This window comes from Tachypleus tridentatus, chromosome 1 (genome assembly GCF_004210375.1).
Source record: "Tachypleus tridentatus isolate NWPU-2018 chromosome 1, ASM421037v1, whole genome shotgun sequence".
NCBI lineage: Eukaryota > Metazoa > Arthropoda > Merostomata > Xiphosura > Limulidae > Tachypleus > Tachypleus tridentatus.
The window spans coordinates 36,732,109-36,747,268 of NC_134825.1; the positions used below are offsets into that span (position 1 = coordinate 36,732,109).

The window sequence follows — 15,160 nt, forward strand, 5'->3', positions numbered from 1 at the left end:
AAGAAATTAAACATTCCAAATGCCAGGTGCTGGATGACCAAAAATGTCAATGAAATCTGAAAATAAGCAAGTTTTTAGCAGTGACTTTTCACACTCATTATTACAGCTTTTTCTAGGAGTAAAGAAATCATTAGATTATCTGGAGCACTGGATAATGTTGCATGTTTAGGTGATTAAACTTGAAACTTCCAATATGCACAATTATTCAAGATAAAGTGTTAAGAATATGAACAGTTCATTTGAGTTACAAGATGTTTTCTTTTTATCTGTTGTATATCTCACCTTGCACTTTAGTTAAATTATGTAGCTTTAAATGAAGAATGTCTTGCTTTGTTACATGCAATTAATTTAAGTAATATGTGTAGTTGATTACATTAATTAGTGTCAGTTGAAATAAATAATTAATCAAAATCATGATTAAATCAATTAATGTTACAAAAAGTAAAAATAATTGAAAGTATTTTCTGATTATTACTGTTTTGTTTTATTATTCCACTTTTCTTTTAGTCTGGTCTTAATGCATTTTCACTTTTCTCTCTTATTCAGTTGCTCACAATCTTTGAATTGGGAAATCTGAAATGACTTTCAGAAAGGATGAGATTATTTATTTCATTTCATTTCTTAAGGTTTTTGCTCTGACAACTTTGTGTTTCTGAGGAAATGTGAAGTTTGATATTTGTTTGAATTTACTTATTTTCTTGACAACATCTCATTTTCAACTGGAAAATATAAATTTTCTTAAAATATTCTTAGTTGGAACCATTAGATGATGTTTGTGGACAAACAGGATCTTTATCTTCATGTCCTTCATTATTCTTTAATATTTCATAATTTCTTTTCATTATTGTGAAGCAGTTTATCAGTCCATTGCAATTCCCTTCTGCTTAGCTTTAGTTTCATCTGTTTTATGTTGAATTTTTCAGTTTTGCTGGTTTGGCCTGCTAGAACCCTTTCATCCATTCAGTCTCTTACACACACTCAATTCACCATCCAGCTGGCTATATACATTTTCATGATTCCGTGTGTCACCTGTGATTACTGTTAAAGCCAGATGGAAATCAATAGGAAGTGAGCTATACTTTATTTTTCTTGTTTACCTATTGAGCCAACATCTGTAATGAGTATGGCAATCCAAGTATTTCTATACTACTTAACGTTTTTGTGAACATTATACACATTTTTAGAGTTAAAAAGTAATTTAATTGAACTCTTTTGTACTTGGAGATTCTATGCTTATACTCCTTATTAAAGCTGAGGCCATTTCACATTTTACTTATACATATTTTAGTCCTTGTTGTGTATGAATAACATGCACCTTCAACCTGGAGATTCCATATGAGACTCTAACATACAATTTAAACTTCTGTATTTCTTCTAGAAATAATCACACTTTCTGTGCTAGGACTTCTTGAGAGGATAATGCTTTTTGGTATCTGATGATGCTTTGAGAGGTACCCTTTCAACATGTATTTGCACTTCCTTGTACAGCATTAGAGAATTCTCAGTGTAGGATATCCATTACCTATAGGTATGTTATAACTCAAGTCAAGATATAGAATGTTCGTGTCTTGTTTTCACTAGTTTCTGTAGCTTACCATGCATTGCCCTTCAGTTGTTGAGCCCCAACCTCAGGATAGCTTAGGTCTTTAATTGTTTCTTTCTAAGAACTAATTTAGTCAGACTTGTGATGACTCACTGGCTTTTTCAGATGTGGATGAGGGGAAATAAAGCCTCATCAGCATTTCCATTCATAACTTTTGACTGGTCTACTTGCCTTTGGACTTTACAATACAGATGCAGGACATAGCACCAACTTGCATCATTATGTCTCTACCTTACTCCTACTTCTGGCTCCACAAGTAAACATATTGTTGCTGTAATCAACTACATATTTTCGAACATGAACCAAAGGGCATCATGGAAGAAGAATTGCCTTGCTGGGTAGAATACTTTCATTTTCAGAATTCTGATGTTCAATCTTTATATGAAGCTGGACTACTAAACTTTTTTTTTCTTGAATCCATTTCTTTAGTTATTCTGATTCTGTATTTAACTCCAGGTCTGTTTGACCACATCCTTATTATGGCTTTACATTCTTGTCAGATTTTTCCATAAACTCATAAGTGTCCCATTTTCTATGTTTTCAGTGTAGGTATTCTGGTTATTCATACTTCAGAAGTATCATACTTTTATCTGATTTGAATTTTAGATTTTTGAGATTAAAAGTAACTTCCAACATGTACTTTCCCATGAAATAGATTCCAGCCCACCTCCCCACATCCAGGCAATTTATGTTTTTTCCCATTATGATTCCAGAATATTAAGAACTTTAAATGGTATGGTTTTTAAAGGCTCACAGTATTTCAAAGGTAAGCACATGTTTGAAATTCATCTTAGTCAACAAAATATATATACTCTTCAAAAAAAGAAATGCAAGAGGGATATTTTTTTATTTTAAAGAGAAATCTATGTAATAATGTTACAAGCTCAGAGTATGTGATGTTACACGTGTTAAGGCACTGATTGTCAGACCAAAATGACAATAAAAGTTGTGCACTTTGAAAACGGAGGAAAACAACAGATTTTTCGCCAAACGCATTCGTGTGCAATAAATTTGTTTGAGAGATCTGCATATTATGCAAGTGCAACATGTGCAAAATCCCTATAAAAGTGACGGGTTCTCGGTTTCCATAGCTCAGTGTTAAGCCACCGACACGCAATACAGTTACGCCAAGACTGACTGAAGCACAACGCAACAACGCCATTGGCCGCTTGAAAGCAGGCGAATCTCGATCAGATGTTGCCAGAGCTGTGAATGTCCACCCAAGCACCATCACAAGGCTATGGAATCGTCCCCAACAACATGGATCAACTCGTGACCATCCACGATCTGGCAGACCTCGTGTGACCACGCCCGCACAAGATCACTACCTCCGGTTACGTTACCTTCGGGATAGGACCACCACTGTGACGTCTACTGCCTCAAGCATACCAGAGCTACGTAGGATTTCCGATCAGACCGTATGCAACCGTCTACGAGATTCTTAGGCCCCATGTGCAACCCATCATGGTGAACGTCAGTGATGTTTTTCCACATGACAACGCCCGTCCTCACACAGCCCGACTCAATACTGTCTTCTTGAGACACCACAACATCAACGTTTTTTCCTGGCTCTCCAGATCACCAGATTTAAACCCCATCGAACATCTTTGGGAGGAGTTGGACCAACGTCTGTGACGGCAACAACCTCAACCGCAGACTGTACCTCAGCTTGCAGCAGCTTTGCAGGCTGAGTGGACAGCCATTCCAGAGAATGTGATTCGTCATCTCATCACTTCCATGGGCAGGAGATGCCAAGCAGTTATTGATGCTCACGGGGGGCATACTCGTTATTGACGTTGAGTGACGTTAAACTGCAACTAGTAAGCGTGGACTTCGCTTTTGCAAACTTTGGATGTTCATCAGTGAATATGCAAAGTTTCGCACATGTCATACAGAACTACCCCGGAATAAACTTGTTAACAATTTGTCTCAAATTTTGCCTTTTGCGTTTCTTTTTTTGAAAAGTATATATTAAAATAAAGAGCTGTAAATAAAGTCTACACTGTCTACAAAAAAAGGAAGTGAAAAGCTATAAAAGTGGTTTTATTTAAATATACTATTTACCTTTCTGCATTACCAAGAGCTACTACTTCATGCACAACTGCTGTGGAACATGCATGCCACGAGCCTTGAACAGACTCTCACACTTACAGGTATCTACATTTATTACACCATCTTAAGACATATTCATCACAATATTATAGCCTTCCAACAATAGGAGGGTGACACAACATCATCACACAATAATACCTGTAAGCACTACCACTTGATTATAGGCTTGTTATTTCCACAATGCTGATTGCATTCAGATGTTTTTTGTTGTTTTTTTTAAGTTTCTATAGTTACTTCAGTCTACTGCTTTTCTTTATGAGTGTTTCATTATTGTTCTCCTTACTGCACTTTCATTACATCCACCTGATTGAAACTTAGTTTTCTCTAACCACCATATATCTTCTGTTTGGTACTTCACACAAATATTATAAATTTGTCCATTAATTCTTCCTTGAAACAGAACTCCAGTACCCTGAAAGTAAATTTAAAAAGTTTTTGATTTTTATCTTGCATTTTCAGATCTAACTTTCAAACTTGTTAAGGTGATACATCTCATTTGTATTCGTGAGCCCCTCTGTTTCAATTTTGGTTTATATTCATCAAATAATCATACTTAGTTTAAGTTCTTTTATAAAAATGACTGAATTTTTAAAGTAAATTTGAACAGTTTATTATATCTCTTGTGAAAGGACAACAAGTTATCCAGTATAGTGTTAGAATGGGCCATACCAAGAGGGATTCAAACATTGCTGTGTCCTCTTCTAGTTTCTGTGAAGTAGATGGAATTGACAGAAGGAGTAAGATTTGTTTGTGTTATTTGTTATATCTGTTTTAAATTATCCAAATTTAATACCTGTCTTTAGTACATTTTTATGCTTTGTATTTATTTAAAGAACAATCGAAAAAACATCACATAACTTAGAAATGCAGACCTCAAAAACCATCCATCACTGAGCAAGACAGGGATGATCTGAACTTAACAGGTCCATATGTATTGGGTTAAGTCTTCTGGTTTGCAGGACATGGCCCAAAATTCTTGTTTCACTCAATGGGTCACTGCTCTTTTGCCTTTAATTTCTCGTGCTGATTATTGAAGTTCCTTTCATTTGCCCTTCCCCTGTCTGAGTTTTGGATAGGTATCCCAGAAGGATTTTATGGGGGCATCTTCACCGTTCTTAGTTTTCCATTTATCCACCTCTCATCTTTGGCAATCATGGTTTCTTTGTTGATAAGACATTTTGGGTCATGATGCCTTGCAGCATAGATCCTTTCTCTAGGCTTCTTTCCTGTGGGTCCTACATTTGACAACGTTACATATTCATCATGTTTACAGATCTCATCATGTTTACAGAGTCTTATGGGCTTTTGTCCAGACCTTCTTTCCCTGCCCTTCAGTCATATTTGTCCCAGTGTGCAATGATTTCTACCCTTCCTTTTCTTGTGACATATTTGTCCCAGTGTGCATCTTATGTACTGCCAGCTTTTGTATACCAGACCTTTTCTTCCTGCTGTGCCAGCGTTCACAATTTTTCCAAAAATGTAGGGCACACCAACACTATTTCTTTTGGGGCTTCCTTGTGGTTCCAGGCCCAGTGGGAGCTCATTTGTTGCATTTGTTCATCAGTAGCACCCTTATATATCTCATTGGTGTCTTGGTGTATTGTCACAGTTTCCTTAACCCTTTCTTACTCCTCTTGGATCCAATATGCCTGGTCATAGCAATACATTTGGATGGACTAGTTTTTCAGTACTTGGATGGACTAGTTTTTCACCCAAGTGAAGTTCTTTCATTTACACTTTCCAGTTTCTTATTTTTAAGGGTTCATAGTCACCCTTACAAGTTGGGCACAACCTTCTCCTTTTTTCATTCTCTGGTACAAGCTGTTCAGTACACCCTGTCTGCTCCCTTCCTTTCTTCTCCAGAGTTTTTATCCCTTATTGTGATTGAGCCTTTGACTCCTCTCCTTCCCCTTGATTGAGCCCATCTGATTTCTCTTTAATGGGTCCTACAGGGCAGATGTAATCTTGCTTACGGTCCTTTGGATTCTCATATTCTCCTTCTGTATTACTGCAATGATGATCTTTTTTAATGGTGGGTAAAGGTTCATACTTCAGTGAGAATGATGCTTTCCACTTCACAGATAGATTTTCTTCTATGTATGGATGGATCTCTTTAGAGTCTGGCTTCAGGCTGTTGGTTGGAAATGATATATTCTCTTCTTATCACCATCTTAGAACTCCTTGCTTTTAAATGGCCATAGGATCCTCATTTCCTGTCTCTGGGGATTGATTGTTCATGTTTCAACCTGATCACTTAACAGTTGTCCATCATAGTTCCATGAATACATCCAATTATAATACTCATGTTTTTCTACTTCAATCATTTGGGCTCATGATGGCCAGGTTAGTTTGATGTTGTGTCACATACAGGATGCCTTCAGATTTATAGCAGATCATTCTTCCAACTGGAACGGGCTTCCATAGAGGAATGGTCCCTTTATTCTTTGATTTAACTGACTTGGCATTTGGTGATTTGTCCCTTTAATTGGTGCATTTACTTCCTCCTCCTTTCACCAAATAATTTGGTCTCCTGTTTCCCATCATTAAGTTTTGGCTGAACATCTTAGCTTTTGTTTATCCTCCTCTCTGATTACTTTGTCTGTTTTTTCCCTCCTCTCAACACTCTGTTCTTGATCTTTTTGATTCCTCCTTCCTGGCCCACTCATCTGTGGTATTTTCTTGCTCTAGTTTCTGTTATTCCCCCTACCTCTCCCTTTCTTTAACCTCTGTTGCCAGTTGTTCCCCTGTGGTACAGGGGTAAGTCTACAGATTTACAGTGCTAAAATCAGGGGTTCGATTCCCCTCAGTGGACTCAGCAGATAGCCTGATATGGCTTTGCTATAAGAAAAAAAACACTCACAAACACTGTTGTTAGTTCTACATCCCAACCTTCCTGTCCTTTACCTTCACACCTAACCTGACCACTGTCCATACCCTGGCAGTGTGGTCTGATTCTTACATCAGATGTTCTTTCCTTTTCAACATTCCTCTCATTCTTCAGCACCACAGCATCTTTCCTACCTGTATTCTTACTCTTTATTTTATTCTTACAATCCCCCAATGACAGAATGATATGTCTGCAGACTCACACCACTAGAAACCAGGTTTCAATACCTGTGGGGGCAGAGCATCAGATAGCCCATTGTGTTGCTTTGTGCTTAATTCAAAATAATCAATCAATCAAATCAAACTGTTTTTCCTGAATATATTTGTTGACTTTGCATTCTGTGGTTCTGGATTGGATGTTCATGTTTTACTCCATTCCATTACTTTACCTCTGTTTACTCCTCTTGCTTTGTGTTTATTTTTCCTTCCCCTCAAGGTTATTTCCTCCCCTCTTGACCTGCAGACAGAATCGGTATATTTGCTACGCTATTCCTTGCACACTGTATCATAGTCCTCGTTATCTCCTGTCTTCAGTTTGTTCTTTCCTTCCTTGTTTTCAACTGCTGAAATTCACCCCTTGAAATCTGTAAGGAGTTTTATGTTTGGTACATGCTAGTGTTTATAGTTTTCTTCAATCGCTCTCATTCCTGTCTGTTTATTCCTGGGCAACTCTCTTCCTCTAAGGATCTTTCTCCTTTACCATTCTCAGTTGAATTCATTGTTTCACCCATTGGCTTATTCCTCATGTCACTCTCCCATCTTCTGTTTTTTATTTTCCTTCACTTTTCATTCACCTTTTCCCCTTGCTCTCCTTTGGGTCAGCCTTGAAGGAAATTCTGCATTTGGACATTTTGTCCACCATGTTGTCATTCATCTCCCATTATCTTCATTGTATTGTAGATTCTCTATCCTCAGGATGTTGTCTAGAACCTGCTGGAATACTTCACACTTTGGCGCAGTATGAACACTGGGTAAATCTTTCTTAATACTTTCTTTTCTTACAATAATTCTTGCTTCACATCCATGTTTTGAATCCTGCTCTGTAGTGAGTGGTATCTGACCAGGCATTCTTTAAATATCAAATATGCACCATACACTATGTTGACTACATGCTCTCATCCATGGCTTTGCATGGTCATTGTAGAGATAGGGTGTTCCACAAAATCACTTTTATGTGAATAATCTCATGATATTTATCTCATAAATATATCTATACCTAACTGTACCACCCATGGATGACATAAGCAAAGTAGATAGATGGAGATAGCTGTCTATTTTTATCATGCCTTGAGTGAAGAACTCGGCATGATCTGCTTTCCAAAATAGGTTTTTTATGATTATCCTTTGCACTGTCTCTGGTAATGACAGTCCTTTGTATCACCCAACATGTTATTTCCCCTTTTATGTAGAGTACAGGAATCCTTGCTACTTTCCAGTTCCAATCTGCTGGAGTTGTGGACCAAGGAAACTCCCTTCTAAATTGAAACAAATTAGAACCATTCAGTTTAGAATAGGGAAATGGTGTTCTGTTGATGTGAAACAAAAGAAAATTACCTAGATGGTTTCCACTGATAATTAATTTACTGATTGGATGTTATCATCATACCTTCACTGGATGTTGCTTCTCCACAGAGGAGGTTTTGAACTGAATAAACCAATTCTCACATTTCTTTAAACAAGTTACATACGTACTTCATTTTTACTTATGGAATGTGTTTTTATCCTACTCTCAATGAATGTTGGTTCCCTATAGAGTACATATTGAATACTGTGTACCTGCCGTGTACTGTCTGATAACCCTTATCCACATTACACCTCGTTTTTTCTGTTCTTTTGTTTTCCAAATTGTACATAAGTGAAAAGAGTATACTTGGTACAGTAGTGATGTGATGCCCCACATTTCTCTTTCATGATAGAGGTATCCTTCAGATGCTTTTGTGGTATCTCTATTTCTTCCACACAGCTGTTCTTCTGCCATTTCAGTGTAGGATTCTCGATAATTTTGTGAATAGAGATAACTATCGTATCATGAGTTATAATTTTCATACATTGAAAATGTATTTCCGATAGGTACTTGCTTCTCACCCTTTCTCTCCACTATGCCTGATGCTTGTTCGTTCTACCAAACATAGAAGTGAAGATTAGGTTGGGAAGTGTAGAGGGAGCCACATGCATCACATGAACATGTCATGCTCTTATTGGTTAACAAGTCACTCATTATGATTTGCATAAGAGACATATCTGGAATCTTCCAATTCCAATAGGGAGGAGGATAAGGCTTGTGGTATTCATTAGGATAAAAGTTTAGAGTTAGAGGGCAGCACCAGATGAGAATAGCTTATCTTGTGAGAGTATGCAAATACCTATCAGAAGTAAATTTTCAGTGTAGGAAAATCATAATTGTTAAGGGTTTTTTTTATTTTACATAAAGTTTCAATAAAGTTAGATGGAAGGAAGTCTCTAAAAGCTGAAATAATGTTCAGAAATTGGTTGTATGATAAACACTGCTTTCAAAATAACAATTATTGTATATACTTTTATATTTAAAAGGAGCAATAGAATATTTACAAAATTTGGCATTAAAACTTGTCCTTTATTTAGTACTCAGTCAGTACATTATAAAATAGTTTATTAATAACTTACTTAATCAGTTAAATTTTAGCTTAAAGAAAAAGTGTTTTAGAAGATAAACTTGATATGAATTGGAAATGATCCATAAATAAGTATAAAAGACAAAATATGGTTTATTGGTATTAAGTTATTTTTCATAAAAAGTAAGGTGATTGTAGATTAAAACTAAAGACAGTGGTTTATAAATTAATGAAAGTCATTTTGTACATATATAATGTTTAGGGGGATAACAAGAGACCTTTTAGTCCATCTCTTATCATGTAAAGTATCAGATGAATGAATAAAATAAAACCCAGTGTTTATCATTCACACAATCATCTAGTGTTCTCTTAAACTCACTTAAATATACTGCTTTTACAATGTCCAAAGGTAAACCATTCACATAAATTGACTTAAAATACATCTAAATTAATATTTTACAAATGTTTATGTGTCATTTTGTAACTGGCGAAATATGTACCCAATGTTTTTAAATATTGGATATACACTTAGAACTTGCATGGAGTGGCATAGGAGGATCTATTTTCATGTCTGACCCTCTATGTCTCCTCCAGGAAGTGTCTCTTTCTTGTGAATTTGTCAGGTACATCAGTTTTTTTCATTTGTTGTATGGGTATGTTGGCTAGCAATCTTATAAATTAATACCTAAGAGAATAAAAGTCAGTAATCTATAATGCACAGTAGCTCAGCCTCTTGTTTTCAAATATATTTGTGTGTGTGTATGTCAGGCTTGAGAAAAAATTGTGGATATGTAATAATTTAGGGAAATTTGAGAATGAGTTAGGAAAAGGAGATATCAAAGCAAAGAAATTAGCAAAAGAAGAGGAAGAACTCGAGAAATAATTTTAAAAGAGCATAATGAGAGGATATCATGAAGTATAATTAACTAAAAAGTGTATAATATAAAGTATGAGTGAGAATACAAATAAAGATCAGAACTATATATCTACATGTATGTCTAAGAAAATTATAATTCAGCAAGTATTTTGTATATTAAAGAAGAAAATGTTTTATTATTAGAAAATAAATGATAGTTTTCATTCCCTCTCTCACAGATTTAAATTTTATTTTGATACTTGACAGTATAATATAGATCATAGAATGGTTTTATTGCTTGGAAAATGGATGGTTATTTTTGTGATGCTACATCATTTATTATGTTTAAAGACTTATCTTAAAAGTATTTGGGCTTGTTCAACATACTAATATTTCAAAATTTGCACTATGGAAGTTAGATGGTGTTTTGTGTTCTGAAGTGTGTTTCTGATAATTTTATAGCTCACCTTTTTATTTTTTGGTAGTAAGGAAACAATAAATACGAATTTAGGTTTCTCTTGTACTCAAGAGTATTTTACTTTTAAAAACTTTAGGTTTGATTAAGAATGCTTTTTTGGATTATGTACACTTAATATGAAACATTTTTGCAAATTTAGAACTTAAAATGGTGGAAGAAATTTTATTTGAATCTATTTAAAATAATGATTATATTAACATTAGATATAAACCAGGTTTATAATAATCACCTGAATATGGCTGCATTAATGACAATGAAAGATCTTTTAAATGAGAACCTTTGTTTTTAATTCTGATAAATTTAGAGAAAAAGTTGGCATATTAAACATATTCCATTATAATTCTACTGTTTCTACCCTCCATTGGCTTAGAAAGAATAATATAAAAATAAGTGTTTATCCTGAACCAAATGGAAGTTGTGTAACAAAAATATTTTATTTACATAAATAAAAGATTTTACAACTAACAACTATTAAGAAACATAGCTATACTTTGAAGAAAGACAAAATTATTTTGGAATATGATTGTTTTAGAAGAATTGGAGGATTTTTGACCTAATATTTATAATATATTTTTTAAAGGGTAACGATATGTAAAAAGTACACATGTATTCTTTAGATACAAGCTTAGAAAAATTTAAAGCAAAATTATTTAATCTTAAAAAAATTGTAACATAAAATTAGTCAAGTAGCATAATTGCATTTTTGTATTTTTTTAATTATGTTTGTGTGATACTGTTAATTTTAACCTCACTATAATGGAAGAATGACGATGCTGTCTATAAATCTATTCAATTATGTTTGGGGCCAAAATAAAAACTCCAGTGGTGTAGTCTGCTGTGCTGAAATAGGACAAAATCTCAAAGCCAAAAGTGGTGACCAAGGCTTATGAAATGTGGCACCATCTATCGAATAACATCACAAACGAAAACCATAAACAAAAATCACACTTTGGGTATTCATAATAGAAACAATTAAAAAAATGACTAAGGTATGTGCAACTAAAATTTCTTTTATAGCAGAAATAAATAAAAGTATTCTCCTTACAGCAAGAATACAACTTTCACTAGGACTGTATGTGAGGATTGATTATGCCTTTATTGATGCAATTTTTAAATGCAGCAATAAAAAACTGGAGTTATTGAACAAATGTTTATGTTAATTGTTTGTTTGTTTTTGAATTTCGTGCAAAGCTGCACAAAGACTATCTACATTAGTTGTACCTAATTTAGCAGTGTAAGACTAGAGGGAAGGCAGCTAGTCATCACCACCCACTGCAAACTCTTGGGCTATTCAATTACCAACAAATAGTGGGATTGTTCACCACATTATATCACCCCCACTGCTGAAAGGACGAGCATGTTTGATGTGGTGGGGATTCAAACCTGCAACCTTCAGGCTTTTTTTTTGTTGTTGTTAATAAAAGCTAGCAATTTAATGATGTATGAAAACATTACAGTTTGTATCAGTAACATTTATTAAAATTGTAAACACTATGTATGTTGAATCATTTTGATGCAATGAGTTACTATAACTAAAGATCACAATCCAAACACTTTTTCTGTGCAGTATTCCTAGATAAAAATATTTTTTTTAGAATGCTCACTTTCTCACAATGAGATATGAATACTACAATTACTCATTACTTGTACAAACAGCCATTTCTGCTAGTTTATCAAAATTTCCCAAAAAAGTCGTAACATTGCCATGAACCAAAACACCTTTAATATTTTTCCTTTTTCTGGAACTAATTTTAGATGGATTTCTTTATGGAATAAGATATTCTTGCATTCATGATGATACATGACAGTAATGGTAATTCTGTTTATAATTCACAATTTTAATCTGAATATTGTTAGCAGTTCAAAACTATACATTTTAAATTCTTTATAATTACTAAGTTTTTTGTATCATATTTTAATGTGAGTATTTTTTGTAATTCTTTCTGTCAACTTGGATTTTACAATTGTGGAGGTTTGACAGTAGGTTACATTTCATTTAACATGAGTGAATTGGCATTTTCAGTATTACCATCACACCAAATATGCTCGCCCTTTCAGCTGTGGGGGTATTATAATGTAGCAGTGTGTCCCACTATTTGTTGGTAAAAGAGTAGCCTAAGAGTTGGCAGCAGGTGGTGATAACTAGCTGCCTTCCCTTTAGTCTTACATTGCTAAATTAGGAATGGCTAGTGCAGATAGCCCTCATGTAGCTTTGCATGAAATTCAAAACAAACCAAACCATTTTTAGTAAAGATACTGTTGTTTATTGGCTTATTTTGTGTTTGAGTTAGAGAATAGAAGATTGTGTTCTGAAGAAACAATGACATCAAACGTTTCAATTCATGTGGGCTATTAAGCATAAATAAACATAAAAGTTTATGGAAAGGGGTAGGATACAAATAAAAATTAGAAAAAATATTTAAGTAATTCGGTAGCACCATCTATCTACATTAACAAAATTCTATATGTACATTGTTTTGAGCTTGCTATCAGTATTACCCAAGATGATTTTGGCAAAATGAGGAGCCACCCACACCCATATTTTGAAGTTGGAATGATTGATGGCAAGGTTACAATATGATATTGCTATATATTCACTTTAATTGTAGACTGAATGTAGACTGGAATTACAATAATTTCTTTTATAAACTGTACTTTATTAGACAAAATGCTTAACTTGGTCAAAAACTGATAAATCAGTACAACAGCATAAAAAGCTTTAGCTGTTAAAACCTACAACTGCCAGTTTTCAAAACAAATTGTCTGATATTATTAACCTAGGCACAATGGTAAAATAGTAGAGAAATGCAAATGTTTCTGTTGATCAGTAGCTTTGTATTAATTTCAATCTTCAGCATAAAAGTACAAGCTTGAGCTTATAGAGGAGAAAGAAAGAAAAAGAACAAAACAGGGAAGCTCTCGAGCTTCAGGCTGAAATGTTACAGAGTAAGAGATGTGCAAGGAGCTTCTTGATAAAGCTAAAAAGGAGAGAGACTTTTGGAAAGGAAAGTTAATCATGAGTATTTTTCATATCTGGTAGTCCAAAAACAGCAGAAACATTAATATCTTAAAATATTGTAAATATAATAAAGGTAAATAAATAGTGTCAGTGTACAGCAGATGAACAAATTCTAAAAAAAAACCTACCTGTCACGATGTATGGGTAGACACAAATGTCTAAACATATCTTTGTTTCTGTACAGAACTTTATTTAAAAATCACTTCAAGGTAAACACATGGTTTCTGAAAGAAATCAATTAATTTTATTGACATATTTTGTGATTAAGCAGCCTAAACTAGACTAAAATAATTAGGTTTAACCATTTTAATTCTTACAATATACTTGGTTCGCAACACAGCTGTAAGTACATGTTGCACAAGTAGATACACGTAACTTACTTGTAATTTAAAACAAATATATGGTACTGTGCAAAATTGTTAAGACAAAGTCAAAAATTAAATTTTAGGCTACTTTCAAAGCAAAAATAGAAGGTAAATCACAGTCAAGACATTGAAATTTTATTAATTTTCATATTTAGTACAACAAAATCTCAGTGGAAATGCTTAAGTTCAGCAAGCGGTTAATATTTTGTTTGTCCCCCTTTTGTATTAATAGCTGCAGACAATCTTTCAGGCATTATTGCAACTTATTTAATCAAATTGTTCCTTGGGATTTTACTCCAAATGTCTTTTAATACACTCTCATAAAGTCTCTTTGCAAGTAACTTTTAATTAGTCGAGTGTTTTGATCTATCAAATCCCAGTAAAGATGGGGACTCTGTGGAGGACCTTGCATCATTTGAATGACTCCTGCAGCTTCGTTCTTAAATAAGTAACTTCTGCATAGTTTTCAATGAGTGTTTAGGATCATTATCTTCTTGGTATTAAAATCCTTTACCAACAATACACAAACAACTGGGTACATCATGGTGGATCAGTATCTCATGGTACTTTATATTCCATTATTCCATCTATTTTGCAAATATCTACTGTTGCTTCAGCAGAAACATCACCCTCTCCTGAAACTATAACACATACTTCATGGTAGTGCTATGAATTGAGGTATCTTTCACCTTTCTTCCACTTTGCACCAAATATTTCAAACTTGAACTCATCCATTTATAATACCCTTTTCCAATCATCAAGAGTCCAGTTTTTGTACTCTTTAGCAAATTTCAGTCTGTTGACAATATTTGGAGATTATAGTGAAGGTTCTTTTAACTGGTATTCAACCAAATATTACATTTTCATTGTTGAGTTTTCTTGATACTGCAGATTTGGACACTTTTCTGTTATTTGGGATGTGATCATTTATCTCATGTTTGAAATCAATGGTAGTCTTCCTTCTGTTCCAAAGGCTGAATAAATAAAGGTACTTAACATCAGTATCATTGAGTTTAAGTGTTCTGCCTATGTCTTTCCTATTTTCAATTTACCTGTCTTGGTCTCACGATCTATGATGCACTTGACAGTATTTGGGGAGCATTTCAAGTCTGCCCTAAATTTGTTCAGTACATTCATTCAAGCAGAACCCTTATGACATGCTCTTGGTACAAGAATGATAACTATTATCATCCTGACTCATTCATTTGTTTCCAGTGAAGCATTACCATAGTGTTTAAATTTACATTCTG

At 34.2% G+C, this 15,160-nt stretch overlaps 1 protein-coding gene across 7 annotated transcripts in view; it reads left to right on the forward strand.

Annotated features, from left to right (window-relative positions):
• LOC143246243 (uncharacterized) overlaps positions 1 to 15,160 on the forward strand; it is a 38,146-nt gene that overhangs the window by 7,720 nt on the left and 15,266 nt on the right. For 5 of the 7 annotated variants that reach the window (XM_076492646.1, XM_076492627.1, XM_076492659.1 and 2 more), the window contains exons 4-5: positions 2,259 to 2,369; positions 4,345 to 4,452. In XM_076492646.1, coding sequence (XP_076348761.1) covers positions 2,259 to 2,369; positions 4,345 to 4,452 — 219 coding nt within the window. The remainder of the gene's footprint in view (positions 1 to 2,258; positions 2,370 to 4,344; positions 4,453 to 15,160) is intronic. The other 2 variants (XM_076492670.1, XM_076492680.1) reach the window with 1 other exon arrangement.